At 42.2% G+C, this 21,147-nt stretch overlaps 1 protein-coding gene across 2 annotated transcripts in view; it reads right to left on the reverse strand.

Moving 5' to 3' along the window:
* Positions 1-939: 939 nt before the first annotated feature.
* The window catches only part of dlg5a (discs, large homolog 5a (Drosophila)), a 32,076-nt gene continuing 11,868 nt past the window's right edge, over positions 940-21,147 (reverse strand). The window contains exons 5-33 of one of the 2 annotated variants that reach the window (XM_028422985.1): positions 18,434-18,617; positions 17,352-17,611; positions 16,902-17,214; positions 16,523-16,753; positions 15,956-16,140; positions 15,753-15,878; positions 14,672-14,804; positions 14,395-14,522; positions 14,140-14,315; positions 13,922-14,025; positions 12,691-12,783; positions 11,459-12,508; positions 10,820-10,940; positions 10,593-10,737; positions 10,185-10,285; positions 9,932-10,021; positions 9,592-9,760; positions 7,710-7,872; positions 6,903-7,036; positions 6,253-6,417; positions 5,992-6,175; positions 5,099-5,247; positions 4,235-4,405; positions 3,681-3,871; positions 3,447-3,590; positions 3,116-3,243; positions 2,863-2,972; positions 2,309-2,418; positions 940-2,206 (exon numbers count right to left, since the gene is read on the reverse strand). In XM_028422985.1, coding sequence (XP_028278786.1) covers positions 2,103-2,206; positions 2,309-2,418; positions 2,863-2,972; positions 3,116-3,243; positions 3,447-3,590; positions 3,681-3,871; positions 4,235-4,405; positions 5,099-5,247; positions 5,992-6,175; positions 6,253-6,417; positions 6,903-7,036; positions 7,710-7,872; positions 9,592-9,760; positions 9,932-10,021; positions 10,185-10,285; positions 10,593-10,737; positions 10,820-10,940; positions 11,459-12,508; positions 12,691-12,783; positions 13,922-14,025; positions 14,140-14,315; positions 14,395-14,522; positions 14,672-14,804; positions 15,753-15,878; positions 15,956-16,140; positions 16,523-16,753; positions 16,902-17,214; positions 17,352-17,611; positions 18,434-18,617 — 5,362 coding nt within the window. In that variant the 3' untranslated portion in view covers positions 940-2,102. Of the gene's footprint in view, positions 2,207-2,308; positions 2,419-2,862; positions 2,973-3,115; positions 3,244-3,446; positions 3,591-3,680; positions 3,872-4,234; positions 4,406-5,098; positions 5,248-5,991; positions 6,176-6,252; positions 6,418-6,902; positions 7,037-7,709; positions 7,873-9,591; positions 9,761-9,931; positions 10,022-10,151; positions 10,286-10,592; positions 10,738-10,819; positions 10,941-11,458; positions 12,509-12,690; positions 12,784-13,921; positions 14,026-14,139; positions 14,316-14,394; positions 14,523-14,671; positions 14,805-15,752; positions 15,879-15,955; positions 16,141-16,522; positions 16,754-16,901; positions 17,215-17,351; positions 17,612-18,433; positions 18,618-21,147 lie in introns of both variants that reach the window. The other variant, XM_028422983.1, reaches the window with a different exon arrangement.

The following is a 21,147-nucleotide window of genomic DNA, read 5'->3' on the forward strand; positions in this document are numbered from 1 at the left end:
CTCTGCTCCTTGAAACGTTACTAAAATATGAAAAGAAGGGAAAAAAAGCCACAGAGAGCAAGTCCAGGAGTCAATGCTGTGATACAGAAAATGAGTTTTATTCCCATGTTAATGTCTCAACATACAAATCACATTCTTTTTAATAAAAGAAAAGTTCAATCAGTACCTGGCATCTAGAGTCTTTCTCTAAAAATACAACCGTTCCATGTTGTATCCCGCTCTCTAACATACACTACCTATACTCAGAAAAATAGTAACATTACAGTTTGTTTCTGCTTACTCTTTTTAGCCCAATAGTCAGACTTGTGGACCAATTTGAAAAAAAAAAAATGTGCAAGAATAGATCCCTTTTTAAAATTTCAAATAAGAAGTGATCCTTTTTTTCTAATTAAGAATAAAAAGGCCATTAATGAAATGTAAGGAACTGATGCAACACATAAAACGTGAATTAGTTACAGTAGAAATTATAGTACCTATTCATAGTCTGCTGGAAACCTAGGAACAGTTACATGTTTAAGGTTCACATATAAACAAGTGCAAAAAATAAAAAGGGTAAAGTTGCCTTAGTGGATTTTGGCACAATAAGATACAGGATATGGTTTGGAGGAGGGGCAGAATATGTTTGTCAATGTTTTTGTTTTTTTTGTTTTTTTTTGCCTCATGAACAATAATAATAATAAAAAAATAACATTTAAATAACAATGAAAAGTCACTAACATTTAGGAAAATCCTTTAAGATATTACCCTGCAAATGTTGCTTCATAGTGTCTCTTTTAATGAGTACATTGATAAGTGACTGACAACCAACCACAAAAAAAATAAATTCTTTTAAAAAAACAAAAACATGCTAATACCTGCTAAGACGTGACTGCCAGACAATCCTAGGCGTATTACCTAGTGAAAATACATGTAATATATATTTATTTATATATATATATATATATATATATATATATATATTTATATTTTTCAGATGTATCTGCATACTGTATATGGTATACTCTATACTGTTGTTAAATACGTGTTAAAGAGATAAAATGATAGTTACACAGTGGTCTGTCTAGCCCTGGAGTGCATTCTGAGGAGTTAACCTGTTGGCCACCGCTTCGGCCTACCCTCCAAACCTCACCATTGTCGTGCGCTCTACACTGTGCTGGTCTAAAAATCGGCCCCTAAATCGTCTAGTCCGCCAACGGTGCAATGACGTGCTGAAAAAGCATTCTGGGCTAAGTGACCCAAGGGCTGGTTTTAGATCAGGATTCCTCTCCGAAGGCACTTCCGAAAGGCCCACAAACTCTCCACAAACACACGCACAGCTACTACAGAAACACAATGCATAGATCAAACATCGATGTGTTTTGATGGCCATCACTGCCAACAGTCAGCTTCAGTAAGACCACAGCTACATACTTCAAGAGGTTTGATACTTTTTGCACACTTTGGTGATGAAACACCATGAGGAATGTGATGTCGGATCCTGGCATTCCATTTCTATGTAGCATCAATGCCAACAACTGGGATTCAACTCAGCTGAAATTGTCATTACAATTGTGAACAACAGTCTGTTTCTCTCTCTCTCACACACACACACACACACACTCAAAAAACAAACAAAAAAACAATTTCGTTGTCAGTCATTATGAACATGGGTGCATATTTGTAGGAAAACCACAAATGTCATTTGGTACACAGGGTAGCTGGGTCGGGGGGGCTGAACTTCATTAGTGTTGAGGTTTGTGTACATGACAGGGGAGAAGGGGGACACGCATTCAAGCAAATATGTAACACCAATAGTCAAACTTGTCTTTTGACTGTAAACGGACGCTTACTATGCAGCATTACGAATACACCACCAGAAACCCTTAGGGAAGACTGAAGATTAATGTTGATATCCAGTGCTACTAACCTGCTCTGGAGTACATCAGAAATAAAGGAGGCTCTGATTATAAACGTCATAACATAGACAAAATAAAAAAATATCAATAATTTACACAACTAGCTCACTGTAGTGTACCTATTGGTAAAGAATAAAAGGGTTAATTAGTGTTTACAGGGGAATGGGGATGAGAGCCACGGCTTGCTGTAGCAGCAGCCAGTCTCCTCTAAGGGCAGCCAAGTGGAGTCCACAGGACTTTACTCTGTTCTTGATCAACTATAGTCATGATCTGAGTGCAAATGTAAGGGAGGGTGCCGCCCTGGACAATACCTGCAACAAAAAACAAACAAAAACAATAGGTGAGTCATTAAGAGCTTTTGTGAATATTTCTCCCAGTGCAAGATTAAAACAACTGATCTATTGTGTGCATACCTGTGAAGAATTTGCTGTACTCTTGCTCTATCTTCTGTGCACTTTCATATTGCTCCTTGGAATGTTTTTGAGAAACTTTATCCCGCAGATAAACTGGATCTTTCTGTTCCCTGTGGGGGAAAAAAGTCAAACACCATCCAGATTAAAGACTTCAAATCAGGCATCTAATGATTTTAATCCTTTACTGACATCTGCATACTGATAACCAAAATTCTGACTTTCCTTAATGTGTATTTTGATGTGATGGTCTTAAAACGTATTTAGAAAAATCGGTCTATGTCTAGTGTACATATACAAATACCCAGGGAAAGGGCTACCACAAAAACAAGGAGGGAAAAAAACGCAGGCATGTTTCACCAGCTGTTTGGGATTATGTAAGTGTGTGATGGAGTGGGGTGCTTTGACAGACGCGCCAAAGGGTTCATTGTGGGACGGAGAGTGTGAAAGCTTATCCTGCTCCATCCGTCAGCTACACAAATACAAGAGGATGGCACACTACTAAAACATACCCCTCATCTTCACTCTAACATAATGTGAAACAGGTTACTACTTACTTGATCTGCTTGGCATTTTTGTAGCGGACGAAGACGACAATTGGATAAATGTGAACGCTGTGGAGCCTTTCAAGAGCGTGTGGGGCGATGTCGAGCAAACAGTGACAGCCCTGCAGACAAAACATTATTAGAGCATCAAAACAAGCAGTAATCTCATATTATGTTTACAGATATCCAGGACTGAAGAGCTGCAAGAGCACATCTTCAGCAAACACAAATTAAATCTGATGAAAAAGAAAAGCACAGACAATACCTTATCAGTTATTTCCTTTATAGAAGCAACTGTGGTCACATCGAAATGTCCACTCCTGCGCTTGTAGTCGATGAAGAGGCAGTCTTTGACGCCCCGCTCGATGGCTTGCTGGGATGCCTTCATCACCTCTGCAGACACAACACAAACAATTCAAGAGTCAAATAAAAGTGCCTGTGAAACACAGTATGGAGGTTTCTTTAGGATGTCAATTTAAAACTTTAAATTAAAATCTTACTTTTTAGTAAGTCATTTTAGAAACACTCAACAGTTATTAATAAAAGTAGGTGTATTATTTCCTGTGAACAGGACCGATATATCTGAATGAGCTCACCCAGAATACATCTGCAGAACTTCCCAGGAGATTCTTTCACCAGCATTTCCTTAACAGGGTCAGTGAGAGGCCCGAGGATGAGTACCGGCCGGGGTGAGGTGCACTCCACCTTCTGGACGCGCTGATATGCTAGGCTCACACAGTCTGATTGGAAAAACACACACACACAGACACAGACTGGTCAGTCAAACATGTTCAAGGGAGAGATTTTGATGTTTTTAAACTTTCTCTCACCGTCAAAGAAGGGGATAGAGTCTGTGCTGATGGTGTCCAGTGCCACCATCTCTTTGCTGTCTTTGGAGCTGCTGCGTTTGTGTTTCTGTTTCCTCCTGAAAAAGGATCTCCGGGCTGCTGCAGAAAGAGTCTTACTGGAGTCTTCCTTCATTTCTGTTACACTGTGTCTGCGGTAAAACTCTTGGTCCATCCTGCATCACACATGCACATGAAAACACTGTTTCAGTGGATCCCAACCGACAAAAGGGTACTTATGTGTCAAAGGGTTGGGTTACAGATTATAAAATGTGTTGCTACACTTGAAGGCAAAGTGATAAACAAGCATTTATCATGATGGAAGATGGTGCAACAGTGTATCAGAAAATTTTAAACAATATTTTCACCTATAAGGATTATTGTGCAGTAAACAAATTGTTGCACACACTAGTGCCAAATACTCAGACCCTGTACTGTGCCAGTGATTAAATGTACAGATTGTCATCACAGCTGTTACAAACTATCCACAAGCCCACAAATGTATGCGTGTGTAAGCACGCATTGAATTCTCCACCCACATGTACTTGCTGGGGATCTGCCCCCTCTGGATCTGCTGTGCGTTCTCATCTAGCTGCCAAGCCATCCAAGTCCCAAAGCTGCCCTTTGGTAAAGACTCATCCACGTACAGGATGTCATCCTTCTTAAAACTGAGGTCCCCCTCCGCCTCCCCAACTCGGTCATAAAGTGCTCTGTTGGGAGTGAGAGACAAAGATAGATGGGGAGTTATGAAGAGCAGGGCAGAACGGAGGCGCATAAAGTTGATAAAGTGGTAGAGGAAGTGCGTTATCAGACCAGATGGGTGTGAACAGAACAAGATAAAAGAATCAGGCAGGCTGAGGTACGCAGAGAACGTACGTGTACAGACAGTGTATCTATCGACAGTATAGGTCTTGCTTGCCTCCTGTTGGAGCCTCATAAGTCATCCCAGAGCAGCCTATCTGTGACAGTCAGGCAAGCCGAGGGTATTTACTGCAGATGACATCACAAGCCCACTTGCCTATATGACAAGTGACTGCGGCAGCTGCGGTAACACACCCCGACAGACTTCCAACAATAAAACGTGACTATTTTAGTGCTTCATTTTCCATTCATATACAATGTATTTCTAATGACCTGGAAAATGGTGGAGATAAAAATGGATGTAGCGTTGCATCTGGTGTGTAGTAAGAGGAGAGATTAAATAACCTACATTTGTGTCGTGATTAGAATCACACTGCAATGACATAGATCTGGGACATAATTGGTTAGAGGAGAAAAAGTCCAGCTCATCCAAGTGGCTCCAGTGATGCTTCTATATATAGCAGGATGGAGAGACATAAGGCTGCTTGGGAAAAATTTGTGTGAGCTGTTTCACATACAATTCAAACAATACATACACGTACCGAATATAAAAGCCATCTCCAGGGACATCTTTGACCACGCTGAAGTCATCAGGCCGGTACTGCACCTTTAATGTGACACTCTCTGCAGGCTTCAGCATCTCAACATAGACCTCCTCTGCTGTCTTATTCTTCATATTCACCGAGTTATACTGGGATTAGAAAAGAGATGAGAAAGGAAAAAAAAATAGTGAACTTCACATAATAAAAAATAAGAAACTCAAGGTGAGGAAGACAGAAATTTGATGAGTGTTTACACTCGTCTGTGATATGATTTCCTCCGCCTGTGAAGGGTCCACTAGTAAACAGCTACATTTCCTCCAGGCTTTCAGCTGTATTAAAGTGTCGCAGTATTGATTTGTGCCATGTATGGGGGAAGAAAACAAACAGAGTGGGAGATTGAAGGACAGACTGATGCTGTGCCGCCTGATGACAAAGCTGCAGGGCAATTCAGAGAGCAGGCTCTTTGTGACAGAAAGCTAAAGTGGGAGCATGCCAGGAATCGTCTATTATAGGTTTGTGGTGCTCTAGATAAATCACCAACGTGTGAGTGAGAGAGAACACAGATGAGGAGATCAATGAAAAACAATGACAGGCAGGAAGAAAAAAAAAGGCAAGAAATGCCAGCAGCTTTTGGCAGTGTTCGAGTCTGAACTAACACCACAGAGCACACAAAGCTTTTTAAGAGTCAGGAGATGGCAAACTTCAAAAACTTGTTCACACCTACATATCTTCACTGTTTCAACATTCAACAATCCAGTCACCCATCACTAATAACATACTATGTGTACTTGGAAAATATGTAAATGGATAACAAAGACAGGTGGCATCTGAAGACTGACAGCAACTCTCAGTATACTTTTAAAGGATGCAGTCCTGTGCAGTCATACCCATACCTCCATGATGAGGTCCCCAGAAAGAAGGCCATCAGGACCTCTGGCGGGACTGTCCTCATCCAGACTCTCTATGTAGACGCCTCGTAGGTTGCCTCCACAGAGCGTGACCCCCACTTCCACACCAGGTCTGCGCACCACTACGAGCCGTGGCTCTGCCACCTTCCTGCTGCCGTCAGACGCCATTCTAGAGAACAGGCATTGGGAATAGAATAAGTGTTGCTTCTGAGTGGGATCTTTTATTTCTTTATGTATTGTAATTACCTGATGAAATTGTGGGGGCTAGTAGTGGGAGTGGTCTGCTTAGAGGAGGGAGTGAGTGTGCCCTCATCTTGTTCACTTAGCGTGTCGATGGCGGAGTGATTGTCAGGAGTAGCTGCCCCGCTTCCCTGCGGAGTTGCCTGAGTACTGACTGGCTCCAGGCGGGAGCTTCAGTGGGGGGGGGAGACACATTTTTAGCTACACAGGTAAAAGTATGCAAGTAGTTACATTAAGTTACATTTAGGGTACTTCATATATGACTTTCATTTCAGATATTATTTAAACTTTTATTAAAAAAGGTAACAATATATAAAGACTGATTTTATTGTTCTTTAGATTGTTTGTGAATAAGAACAAGAATAAAGAAGTCATCATCTTGGTGTGACTAGCATACATACTGAGAATACTTACAGCTACACGGTTAATTACATCTTTACACTGAACACCTGGGTCAACAATTTCCATTTGAGAGATTCCTCTATGTGCATTCAACTAGAAAAGTGCAAGTCAAGTAAATACTTCATCTGGACTCACTGGGAAAACGTGCCCATTTTTTCTAAAGAATGAAACATTTACTGAACTTGATTTAAGAGTCATCCAAGCAGAGATTAAAAAAAACTAGCTCCACAATTCTTCAAGAAATGCTGTGTTACCTAGAGCGTGAGTGGTTGCCCAGCTGGTACATGTGTGGGTTGTACTGCGCCATAATGGTGATGGTGTCACACTGCTGGCCGATGATGAGGCGAGCTTGCTGTTCTGTAGCGTTCCGCAAGTTGATACCATTATACTGATAAAAGGAAGAAAAGTGTGATTAGGGAGTGAATTTTAGGAGAGATGATGTTATTAAAAGAGCAGGGAGATATGAACACAGTATGTGTCCACTTTATTAAGAGCTTTAAGTCATTAGTAGTGCTTGGTGGGGAAGGCTCATGAGAGCTGACAGGGGATTAGCTTCACACCCATTTTCCTAGTCTTTAAAAAAGAAAAAAGAGGCCATAATTTATGTGGTGTAGAGACACCAGGCAGCTATGATTTGCCTACAACATCTGTGGTCCCATTTACTATTCAGAAAGTGTTGAAGTAACACATACTTAGTTGTGGTTATGTAAAGTCACTTATGTATATTTATGATGTTTTGTTTTATCTACATGATGCATGCACCACAGCCATTAAAAACACATGATTATAGTGAAGAGCTGCAGATCAAGGGGATGTCATCCTGACGCTGCCGAGATCTACCCTCATTTGATCTCACTGAGCTTTAACTATTAATAAGGTGAAAATACACCTATTGCTGCTATTTAAAGTATACTTGTAAATTTGTGTTTTATGTTCTTGAATGTTAAGAGTTACACGATATTAATATGTGAAATTATTACAGTTTCTGCAACCTTTGGTAGAATATATTTGCGATAAGACAAACCTTTTAACCTTTGTGACATACGGTAGGTCGTTCATACCTCCAATAATTGGTCTCCATACTCCAGTCCTGCCTGGTGAGCGATGCTACCTCCAGTAACTTTAGAAACAAAGATTCCTCCATTTTCCCCGCTGACAATGGAGATGCCCAGCGGCTCTGCACCTTTGTGCACGATGACATTGCGAGGTTCTTCCAAGTATGGTCTGGTGGGAAGAGGAGTTTTTATGAATGACTGGTATTACATAGAGACAGGACACCAGGAGAGGGTACAAGATGACACTTTCACAACTGGGTTGACCAATTTATTTACAGCTCTGGGGAGTCATTTCCTGCTCGGGCTTTTGCTGTAGCTAAACAGAATCGTATCTGGTTCAAATTATACCCACTGCCAAGAGAGTTGTATTTGAAGCATGCTTGAACCTGGGTTTAAATATCACCCCCCAGGCCTGTAATGGATAGTCTCTCCAGAGCATCCCTTTCTGTCTGGCTTACAGGAGAAACTGGGAAGGTTTACAGGACATTGTGCAAGAGTGAAAGCACAGGCAAGTGAAATCCCTTCACATGAAAGAGATTTGCATGAACTTGGAGTGTCTTCATAACAAGGTGGATTTGGATGTGGCTTACAATTTTATGAAGGCAGATAAGAGGAAATGGATTAGCAGCCAGAGAAGAGGGTAAACAGAGTGGTGGCGTACAAACAAGACCATGACCCATAAGCTCCAGGCTGAATAATAATACCACTGCAGAACATATATACACTGCAGAGAAAAGGGTGACTTGGCTCATGGCCATAATCCACACATGCATATTGACCATCTTAGAGTATGGACGCTACATGCACTATCAGACTCAGGTAGTGCTTTCCGGCATGGAGAGAGACATGTGCAGGCACATAAACAACACTCAACCTTTGAAGTTCACCAAGTGTAACTAATCAACTGTTCTTTCCTGAGGCACAATACTGTTGCATGCAAAGAACTAGCAGTCTCAAAATGAGCTCTCTCTCTCTCTCTCTCTCTCTCTCTTTGCATTCCATGTAGTGCATATAAACCGCACAGAACTATTCTGCTCCTCCATATTATCTGCACAACTGCACTAAAACATTTGAACATTGTGAACTTGAGGGGAGAAGAAATTAGGGGGCATTTCCTTGTTTGTAGCACTGTAAGGAAGAACAAACCTGAGGCTCCTGAGTGAGGAGAACCTCGGCCTTGCAGCCAGAGGAATCCTTAGAAAAGAGCGATTACGGTAAAGAGATCTGTAAGCGGAAGGTTGCAGAGAGGTGGGAGGAATAAAGAGGAGAATGGAGGACAGATATCATACAGAGACAGAAACAGAGTAAAAGGCTGAGATGTCTGCAATACAATATACAGGCAGACATGTTGGAAGGAAGAATGAAATAAAATTCCAACAAACTGGTAGATCACTGCTTCTTTGGAAGCACCAATAAGAGTCCATAAATGTATTAAGAGTTTAATAGGATTTCAATCTGAATTTCAATGAGGGAATGCACAACTCTGGCCATGATAGACCTGTTGCCTGGCAACACCTTTTGAAATAGCCTTGCAGGATCCCTGAAGACAGACGTGGCCATATTGTAACAGTTTCTGAAATTATCTTTAATATCACACCCCACATCATTAAACCAATGGCTACATCATTTGTAGAGCCATTTACTCAGTAGAATAACAAAGGGAAAGGGTGAACAGATCAGCTGGAGGTCAATAGTCTTTTTTTTTTTTTTAAATATAAAATTTTGAAGAGCCAGATCAGGAAGTTAATCAAACAAGTGTTAGCACACCAATATATGACAATGATGAGCATAAGAACACACAGACATGTGATCGAGCTGGTCATGAACAGTTAATAAATACTACTGCCTTTTAAAATGTTCAATAGGTTAACACTTCCTTCTATCATACCTGTCTTTCCTGCGCTCTCCTATCGGCACAGGGCTGACTGAGATCCGAGGTAAAGTGGAAATAGAGCCTTGTGATTGGCTGCTGGCAAATGAGGATGTCTCCAGATTGAGGGGTGATTGTGGAGGTGTGATGAGACTGGGACTGCTACACTCAGAGTGTGAGAGGGAACCTGGAATTAGAGACAAAGTAGCAGAAACAAACAGAGTAAGGGTTTGTAGTCTGAGATTGTATTTAAATCTCACACAAAATCAGTCTTACAAGACAAAAGTTGTTTGAAAATGTTAAACGGTGAAAACATGCAGTGAGATCTGCTGCCTAGCATTTTGATTTAAGACAGTACCTCTGTCTGACCCCAGCATGGAGCGGGGGTAGCGTGGTGTAGAAGGGATTTTGATCCTCTCTGTGCGGTACTGAACATTATTGGAAGAACCTGGCAGAGGAACGCAATACAGAAATGAATACAATCGACATAATATCCATAAAAGATAAACGGACATAGAATCTGCGACCTTTGGGCATGAATGAGCGTGCAAGCGTGCGTGAGTGCGTGTCAGACTGACCGAGTCGTGCACCGGAGGGCAGTGAGTTTGTACCGTGTGATGCTCTACTGCTACGTGACGATGAGGATTCAGAGCAGTCGTTTGTGCGCTTCTGCTGGCTCAGGTCCAGGCTCAAGCGACCCTGGTGTTGTGGGCTGCATAGATGGAGAGAGGGAAAAAATAGTCTTATGAAACTGTCATAATTATGCACACAACGCTTATTAAAACATACTTTTGAGGTTCAGAGTTAATTAAATTGATGGGCTGAGCCAAATCATAACAGCGCAATATTAAAGCGATGCAACAGTCGGAAATTTAATCTAATTATGCGATTTTGCCTTTGGGAAAACAGGCTAATTTAAAATTATTAGTCATCTTAAAAAGTCCTATCAGAAACACAGAGTTGCTCGTCCTTGACATAAAACATCAGTTATCAAAACAGGGTTCAAGGAAATAGTTTACCTGGTGTGTGTGTGCTGGTGACATATCTGGGATGCAACAGATGGACAGTTGCTGGTGTGAACGCGGTGACTGCGCACAGTGTACACTGGGTTTCTCATCACAGCCGTCACAGCAGGGCAAGGAGACAGTCCCCGGTGGGCTGAATCTGCCCAGGCATACAAACAGCCATGTTGGAGAGGGGGAAATCTACAACGCATGTAACCATGTATAACAACTGAGAGACTCACTTGGAGGTAGGGTGCCATTGTAAACTGTGGGGACAAAGCCGACACTGTGTCTATGAGAGCGACTGGGGGAGGAACGGAGCAGGTCCCTGGGCTCTGGTGAATGCTCATCGTTAGAGTAGCTCTGTGATGAATGACAGATACAAACGGTTACGATTTTCCCTTCAGGGTAACATAATAACATTATGTCTAGGGAGAAATTATCTACCCTTTGCTGGAGACAAGTACCATATGAGAAAAATGTGAACATCTCACAAGAGTAAAATGAACATTTATGTCCCAGTGTGATCTCCTGTGTGTGGTAGCTAGGTATGGTTGTCTGAGCCCTCAGGCACTGACTCAGCTCCTGGGCTGGGTGGTTGTACCAGTGCTAAGGCATCAATCACTCCGACACGCTGGCTGAGAGGCAAGTCCCAGAGGCTTAACTCTGATGGGCTGTAAATTCTATTACAAAATGGATCCTTTGGCCCACTGGGATGATTTGAAATGTCCCATTTTGAATTTTCTTTCTCAAATGAATCATATTGTCTTTATTAGAAAAGCTTTTAATCAGAAATATTTTGGATGGTGCGAGGTAGGGGCAGCAAACGGTACATAATACCGTACATAATACCGTACATAATACATAAAGACTTAACTCACTTGGAAGGTGGGAAGAGTGATAGTCTGTGGGGTCATCCTACGTCGAAGCGCAGGAGCAGATTTAGGGCGTGGCCTCTTCACCTCTGGCTCCTCCCCTCTGGTCCGGCCAATGTCCTCATCACATGACTTCCTTGAGGTGAGGACCTTACCATCAACAAAATAGTGGTTTCCATTCCTGTCTCTTTCTCGCTCGCTCCTGTCCCTGCTCTCTCCTGCTGCCATGGCGATGGCAGCCTCTCCCTTGCCATCTGAGGTGATTGTACAGTCAGAGGCAGAGCTGCTTTGATGTTTGTGTTTGAACTTAAAGGAGTCACTGCGAGTAGGTGGGGTTGGAGGGGTCGGGGTAGGGGTGGAAGAGGAGGAGAGGGACTCTGTTTTTGAAGGCTGTGGGGAGTGAGAAGATGCAGCAGCAGCTACTGCTGCGTTCTGGTTGGTTGCCATGTACTCCATCTTAGTGGAAGGTGTTTCAGGCCGTTTGAAAGTGTCTGGGTCAAAGATGGACTTCCTTTGCTTGGGCGATTTATAGATGGAGAGCTGTGTGGCTGCTGGACCTGGACTGGAGTTATCTGGAGCAACTGACATACTTCCCACCATCATCTTGGGCCACGTGCCCCCACTGTGCTTCTTCTCCAAGGTTGTCTCCATTGTGATGCAGTCTGAGGGAGAAACAGGATCAAATGGCAAGGAGGAAGGCGCCTTTGTGTATGGGCAGCACTCCTGGAAAGCACTGGGCCCATAACGACCACTTCCCAAGTCCGAGGCAGGCCGAAGGCTAGTGGCATGAAGGGAACCAGTGGAGAACGGCTTGCTGATGTCACTGTAAACCTCATCAGATTCACATCTGACCTTCCTCCTTTCCCCTGAGATACTACTTGTGCTAGCGCTTCCAATATCAGGGCAGAAGATGTCAGTCTGTGTCGAACTGTTGTGTTTGAGGTTGCGGCTGTTCCGAGAGTGGATCTCTGATAGATGAATGCGCCCGTTGGACTTCTCTGATGACTCACGCAGACTCTCAAAGATGTTTTGGCCTGATGTGCTGTGAGGGAAAAACTGTTGGGAGGAAGGATGAAGAAATAAGTCACACAAGATGCTTTATATTAAAACAATACAGACCAATCATAAATCCTCAGTATTGAAGTACTACAACTGCTAAGTAGGGCATAAAGTAAAAAGAAACTGGAAGATGTTTGGTTAAAAAAGGAGCTCAAAAAAGTGAGATGGTATTGGCCCACCTTCATGAGAGAAAGGCTAATAGAGTCCCTGCAGCTCCTCAACAGTGCCTCACACTCTGTCACAGACTTGTTATCCAGAGCAATTCCATTTATCTGGGGAGAAGAGAAAGACATTGAAAATAAGGACAGGTATTTCAGCACCAATGCATGTTAAGTCCCTTTTTCTGTGTGTGTATATATATCTTGGGTGGCAGTTTTGTTAAAGTAAAGGCACACCTACAAACACATACAGGTGTCATATCTGAACATGAGTGCCTGGGGCCTGAGATGTGGCTCACGCTGCTGCAGTGGGGGAACCACAAGAAATCTAGGCCAGCACATTTCAGTCTGCGGAACCCTCTCACTGCAATCCGCACATTTCCATCACAAAAGGCCTGACTTGAGAGGAAACTCTTTTGGAGATGTTATAAGCAAAGTGGGTAATATATTATGGCTGAGATTTAAACATAAAATAAGTTCAGGAAAGAACTTTCTGCTTTTACTCAGAACATCCTGGATATACTGGAAAAAGTAAGGGGAAGCTGCAGAGTTCAGCAACTAACATTCATGCATGCGTCTCGTACTTAAATGCCAGGTCAGCACTTTGACCTCCTTGATCCATGCAAATAAGCATTTAATAAGTTATATATAACCTGATACACTACTGTGCTTAACATGCATAAGGGTAAGAGAAAAGGGATACACATCCTTGATTAAGATCTCCTGTATCATGTACTTACCATTACCAATTGTGGTAACAAAGCTATCAGTTAGCTGCAATGTGGATTAACCCTCTGAACCGTGAAGTGTTTATGGGTGTTGTCACAATTTTGTTTGCTGTTGGGATTGTTTTACATAGATATATAGCCCCATGAATCAGCATCTTCCTTGACTGTAAACTAGTGGAGGGATTAAAGATTTCTGTGTTGCTGGCTTAGATAAGCATTAAAGAGAAGGTCACTTTACCAATCCTATTCAGAGATAAAAACTTATTTCTATTCTATTCCTTCAAGTGTGAGTACACAGTACTGCAGCTGTGTGTCTGTTATGGAGGATTTAATGGAAAGGGCACATCCTCGACACATACTCAAACCAAATCCCATCTTATCTGGGTTTGGAGTGCCAATACTGGAATAGATCAAGGTCTGGTTTTGAAAGCTGAAGGAATCATGTGAGCTGCAGTGTTGTATGTGTGGAGAAAGGGAGTAATGAAAAAAATAACAGGATTTGAAAGAAGCTGACAATAACTCACTGCGATCAGTCTGTCTCCAACTGTGAGAGAACCCTCCCTGGCTGCTGGACTTCCCTGGACAATGGCAGTGACAAACACTCCACTTTCCAGACCAATACCACTGTCTGAGTTACAGAGGAGAAAATGGGGTGAGCATGAAGAAAGCAAAGAACTATTCAATAACAGTGAAGAATAAAAGGCAATTATTTAATCTATAGACACAGCAAATTATTTAGCACCTTTGTGTCCCATGAGATTGATGTGAACAGGAGTGACCAGCCTTCCTCCAAGAGATTTCCTTCTTCGTACCACCATATTGATTAATCCCCCACCATTAAGGACAGCCTTCACCACCTGCTTCCTGTCCTTATTGGTCAAGTCGATGTCATTAATCTTCAACAACCAATCATTCACTCTGAAAACAGAGGAGGAATTTAATAAACTTCCAGTCTGATCGACCCACTGATTGGATTGCTTCTTGAGACAGCTCATACCTTAACCTTCCATCTGCAATACTTCCTTTGTCCACCCTTGTAACAAATATTCCACAATCTCCTGGTAAATATGGATCATTTACCCCTTCAGCTATATCAAACCCAAGTGCCTTCAAATCCATGTCATCCTGTAAAGACCATAATAAAAATGTCTGTCTCTTCATTTTGATCTGCAATATCAGCATGTTTGTGGCAGTCCTCAGAGCTCTACTGGCTCTTAGGAGGCAAATGTGTCACCAAATCACTCTCAGTAATAAGAGCTGAACACTGCTCTTACCCTGTCCTTCTCAAACTCCACCACCTCTGTCTCCCACTCCAGGGAGTCTGTGTCGATGGCAGAGTCGTGAGAGCTGTGGGCCATTAGCTGACAGAACCGGGCCTCCTTCTCCAGCTGGCTCTCCATCTTCTCCCTTAACAAAGGAAGACATCACACACAGTGTCAAAGGTCAGTCATTCGGACGATGGATGGGCAGAGACAACACTGAGAAAGAATCATACAACAACTAGTCAGCAGACTAGGAGGAGTTTTTAAACAAAAACTGGTCTTCACTATATATAGCCAGTATTAAGGGGGATTTAACCTTCCTTTGCTCCAAGGGATTGGGCTCAAAGTTTCTCACATCCATACTTATATTCCCTATTGTGGTTTAGATATCAAACTTATATTTACGTAAAAGCAAACTAAAAATGGACTGCGCACAATGCCCCACTGTCACTAAGATATATGGTGTCCTACTGAGGCATGCCTTGAGGGTAGTAGTGACATTAAAACCCCAATTGTATATTGTTCCTTACAAAGGATAGAGGAAGAAACTCAAAGTCATAGGACAGAGTTTATACTCCAGAGTTTGGGTAGATAACTAGCTGGGTTAGCATCAACACAACAGGTTATGGTTTGATAATGTTCATGTCAAGGGAAAATTTCCCAATAATCTACCCTTCAGACCTGGAAAGTGACTCTGACCTTCTGGTTGTTATATGCAGTTACACCAGCAGAGGGAGCTTTTACATGCACATTCATTTGCAGTGAGCTGAAGACCATGAGAGACAAATTGTGTATGAGTGTTCAAAAACACTGACACTTCCTGGGATTACATTTTAATCTGGCTGTGTGGAAACGCTGCCAGAAAACAACTAAGCTGCATGAAGCCTCCAAAGGCAAAGTATCTGTACACCCGGCCACACACACACAAAGTTGGCTAAGAAGATGAACTGTTGTCAAATGCAGAGGAATTTTTAATGGATTACTTATGAGTCCCTTTGGCATTTTGCCTTTGTTAGATCCAGTAGAGATAAACAGTCAAGAGAAAGGGCATGGGGGGAGGCTGTGTTTTTTGTAAACCCTGGTTAAGGCTTACTTTAGCTCCTTGAGCTCTCGCAGTGCATCGTTCTTCTGTTTCCTCATATCATCCAAATTTCGCAGCGCATCGGCCAGATCGCTCACTGCCCGGTCCCTTTCTCGCCGTAGGTTATCGCACAGTGTCCTGCAGAAAGATTCATTCAAAAGATAATTTCAGAATAAAGTCTGGAGTGTATTAGAGGGACCAGATGTTATACCAACCTTATGCTCTCCCTCTCTGCCACTATTTTGTCCCTCTCTTGAAAAGCCCAGTCCCTTCGACATTTGGCCACCTCAGCCTCCTGCGTGGCCTCCTTTAGTTCCTGGGACATGGCTTCATACTGCTTTCTCAGCATTTCAATCTCCTTGTTGGCTCGTTCCATGTCCAAGGTGGCAGAGTCTTGTTTCTGAGGACATCAAGTATATATAAATATAAATTATCAAAGCATGTGCCATTCCAGCATGTGTGAAAACAGAACAAATAGCTTATTTTTCAGGTCTTCCTAGGTGCAAGTAGGGTTAAGATAGCTGGATTCATCCATCAGTTAAAGTGATATAAGTTTTACTATGCTTAACCTAAATAAAGAACACACGCCTTTCTGATCCTGGTCTTTTGTTTGTTTATCATGCAAGATTATATATTTGATATTTGGAAAAGTGTAGGTTTGGCAACAAGCCTGGTAGTTTCTGGTTAGAATATCGATTCACAGGTGATTGCACTGATAATACACAAGGCAGTGATGAACACATCAACAGATTCTTCTGGGAATTTTATGGAGTGGTCATTACTTGTCTGGCCTGATAGTACTCTCGCAGCAGCTGATCCCTTTGAATGATGGCCTCTGTCCTCTCCTTGCGGGCCACGTCCCTCTCCTCTCGGACTGTCTCGATGTCCTTGCAGGCCTGACTCAGCTCCTTCTGGGCCTCAGCTTTGTCCTTAACCTCATGGCAGTACTTCTCCAGTAGCTCATTCCTTTCACAGATGGCCCTGTCACGGTCCACCAGTGACGAGTTCAACTCCTGTCCCAGAACACAGGAAGGCAAAATGGAATGAGGGCGTCACAAGACCGAGTCATTTATGTTATGTTAAAAAAATCCTCTCTGGATATTAGAAATGTGTCAGTTACACCCTGTACTGTGAAGCTATGTATATTGAATATTCTTATACCTGTCTGAGAGCCTCCAGCTCCTCGCTGGCCACCACCCTCTCCGATGACGTGTTTTTCAGTCTGGCCTCAGCTGCCTCCAGCTCAGTCTGCAACTTGTCCACCTCTTTGATCACCTGGTCCCTCTCACTCATGATGAGGCGATACTCATTGAACACAGAATCCCGCTCCTCCTTGTACTTCTCGCAGTCCTTGGCTGCCTTCAGCTGCAGGTTTTTGTACCGCGTCACCTCTGACTGTAGCCTTTCCATTTCTCTCTGCAGCTCCTTGTTCTGAGCTGAGGACTTGTTCAGTTCCTGCTGCACTGAATCAAACCTGGGAGAAAAGAAGACCAAATAAAGTTGTGCTGGACACAGTCTGAGTGCAGCTTGTGGCAGCAGTAGCCACTTACTGGATAATTTTTTTTTTATTAAGGTGTTGTGCTTTCTGCGTGCTGGTGATGACGCTCTCACCTCCTCATCGAGGTAGAGTAATGCTGCTGGTAGTGCATGGCTGAGTCTCGTTGTTTGAGCAGTGTATCCATTTGTTTCTGTAGCCTTCGGTTTTCCTCTTCAGCCTGTTCTAGGCGGCTCAAGTCTGTGTTATGGTTGGCCACCTTCTCGCTGTAGCATTTGCTCAGGGCATCATACTCTTTCTTTACACCTTCCAGCTTGTCCATAGCAGTGTCATACAGTTTGTTTAACACCTCCGATGAGCCTTTTTCTCTCATTACCTGGTAAGAATAGACCGTTAGGAAACTATTGTTCAAAAAAGATTAATGCCATCACAAAAGACAATCCAACATGACCTGTATTTGCTCCACCTAAGCAGTAGGTGGCATTAATGTGCAGACAGGATTATATTGTTTTTAGAATGCCAGTTCAAACAATGACTTTCATGTAAGTCGATATGTATTTGTAGCTGTTAAGTAAAAACAAATGACTGGTTGGCAAAATTATAGCTGTTTTATGCACAATGTGTCCTTCAGTCTGCATTATTCATTCTCTGAAAGCCTTGCTGATATAGTCATCCTGATTCCCGGGAGAGCTGCTGTAACCCTAGGGCTTGTATTGACCTCAGCTACATAGCATACTCGCATATAGACTGATCTTGTAGCTACACGGTCTGGGTCACTATGCCCTTTGCCCAAGCCAAGCCCTTTTCTTCTGTGCATGCCCTTTTCAGTATTGCTCTGTTTGCATTTCCCTCTGCTTGGCTGCCTTGTGCTTGTAAGCACTGCAGTGTCCCCTTGGGTGCTGTGTGAGACAGTACTCCACAAGAGTACAATACGGGTCACAGCACCCTTGTACTGCTGGATGCTGAACAGTAAAAATTATTTAATGTGGAAAAAAAAATCTTAAGGTGAAACTTAAGGTGAAAAAAAAGTTTTTTTTTTAAACATGCCTTAACATGACAACAAATACTTTTGTGAAAAAAGTTTAGTTTATTTTATATATAAAGTTTATTTTGCACATTCTGTTTGTACTAATCACTGAAATAACATCTGGGCGGCAGCAGACTTCATCACCACTGTGCCCCTGTGAGTGGGTTGTACCTGCTGTTGCTGCAGCCGAAGGTCTGCCAGCTCTTTCTGGTCTTGACTATGCAGTCGTTTGAGTTCTTCACAATTCTGTTTTAGGTGATTGTGCTCTCGGACAAGTTGGGCGTTATCCCTCCTGAGCGTTTCCATCTCCTCCTTTAGCTGCGTCTGGTCACCCAAGACACGGCTGTGCAGCATGCTGGGCAAAAAGGATACACACAGACACACAGGATGGGTAAATGCAGATGCATATAGAATGATTTGTAATGCACATCAACAAAAGCAAACTGTAATAACTGTACATTAAAAAACAACACATTAAAATAGGGGAAAAGTGAATTACCATGGTTTCATGTTGGGATTAGGAAGTAGGAAGGCTTGAATTGTAAAGAATACAAACTACTAGTTTACATGCACATCATGACAGTGTGTAAACTAGTTAGACTCTTGAACAGTTAATACACCATATGATCTGCCACTATGCTCTAAACATTTTGCCTCGGCTTACAAGCCGTTTGGCTAAATGATTTAATCACATAAATGCCTCCATTTGCAAGCTTTTAAAGCCATGCAGGATTTTTTTGTACTGCCAGTTCTCTTTAAATGTGAAAGCTAGCTGTAGCTCCAAGGGATGTTCTTTCAATTAGGTTAATTGCAACATCATGCCAGTATTCGCTACAACTGCAGTAAAAACAATGCAATGAAATTGAAATATTTCTGTGCTGAAAAGCAGCCGCAGGTGGCAAGGGGCTTGTCCTAAACCCTTAACAACCCTTTCAAAATAATAATAATAATATTAACCCTTTAACACCACCCTCAATAGTTGATGAAACGCCTGTCAAAGGCATACCCAAATTAAACTACAAGCTGTTTGTGACCCCTTAGGAGTATGTGCAAAAGCTTGGTCTCATTGTGAAGGTAACACTCTGAAATTTTTATTTTAGCTGTGTGATTTACTGCAATTGCAAATGGTTAACAGTGAGAGAAGTCTAAACACAGAGAAATAAAAAGATTTTGTAGCTCGCCTAAATTTTTTTTGTAAAAAAAGGCTGCTTGACAACTGGAGCATGGTGATGTTGATTAGATGACAATATAGTGACACAGGCTGAAGTCTTACCTATTCCCAGTTAAAAGTAGATAGTAATTGGACAAGAAATGACCATTTGGGACAGGTTTTTCTGTAGGTATTCCCAGGCGCTCTCCAAAAAGTGCCATTTGGAGTCTCCAAATGGACACTTTGGCACCAAAGTGCATAACTCTGGAATGCTTCAACATACAGACATCAATGAGAGCTCTAATGAAAGGTGCCACTTAGAGGAACCTCATTCCATATTCAGATTCACTATTAGTATGATTGAAATAATGTTAGTGAAGCAAAAACACATTGAATGCTCATTATTCTACTGAAACTGAAATTGTGCATCACAAGAAAAGACTCAGAACAAGAGATATGGTATAAAAAAAACACCTTTATCTAAACAAATACCCAAACTACTTACAGCAAACTGTTTACATGTTTACAATTCCACAGGTTTCACAGCCACATGTTGTTCTCAGTATGCCACTGTTACAGTCACGGGCTGCTACAAAGCACAGCTAGAAAGCTTGATGGGTGTCTTACTGTCACCAGAGATGTAGACTGGCTTGTGATGTTGTACACTGGGAGTAGGAGGCTGCTCTGGCTCTGGTGCTTGGCTCCCACTCTGTATCTGAATCAGTTTGCCTAAAATGCAAAAAATAAGGTTTTCATTCACAGAACAACTGTATCTGCATTCATTGTTCACCTCACAAATCAATAGTAAAAGTGCACACCACACAGGTAAACAAAATAGAACAGTGTTTGCCTAAAATGCAAAAAATATATATAAAACAAAATAACTATAGATGTATGTATGGTTGTATGTATATATCAGATATTCATTCACAGAACAACTGTAGCTGTATTCATTGTTCACCTCACAAATCAGTCCTCCACAACTACTTTTGGAGGAATAGTAAAAGCACACACCTCCCCCACACAGGTAAACAGAACAAAGGACCCACACAGGTAAATGAAATAGAACACAGTGTTTGCCTAAAAATGCACAAAATATATATAAAACAAAATAACTATAGATGTATGTATGGTTGTATGTATATATCAGATATTCATTCACAGAACAACTGTAGCTGTATTCATTGTTCACCTCACAAATCAGTCCTCCACAACTACTTTTGGAGGAATAGTAAAAGCGCACACCTCCCCCACACAGGTAAACAAAACAAAGGACACAACACTGTATTCACTAATTCTTTGAAACGTCTACATTCTATTTATAAAACTGCAACATGTATAAAAGTTACTTACTTGTCATGGACAATATCTTCTCCTTCAATGAACATGTCCTCCTCCACCGAGTCAACAGACGACACATAACTTTGCGCATCCGACACATCCTCGTCAGAAAAGTCGCTTTCCCGTCTCGTACACTCTTCAATAACTTCTTCAACAGTGTAATTCTTCTTTTCCATGCGTTTCGCCATCTCTCTGGTCACTGGAAATACCACTGGAATGGAGATATACGCTCACTCTCACTATTACGCATTTACGCATGGACAGCCGGCATCCATTGTTCATGTTTACGCTTAGGCCTGTAGCCCACCCTCCTTCCACAACCCCTTCATGTGGGACATCCCCGTGACGGAAATCTTATTGGCTATACGTCCATTGCATCAGATTCAGCGTCAAA

This window comes from Parambassis ranga, chromosome 15 (assembly GCF_900634625.1).
Source record: "Parambassis ranga chromosome 15, fParRan2.1, whole genome shotgun sequence".
Lineage (NCBI taxonomy): Eukaryota > Metazoa > Chordata > Actinopteri > Ambassidae > Parambassis > Parambassis ranga.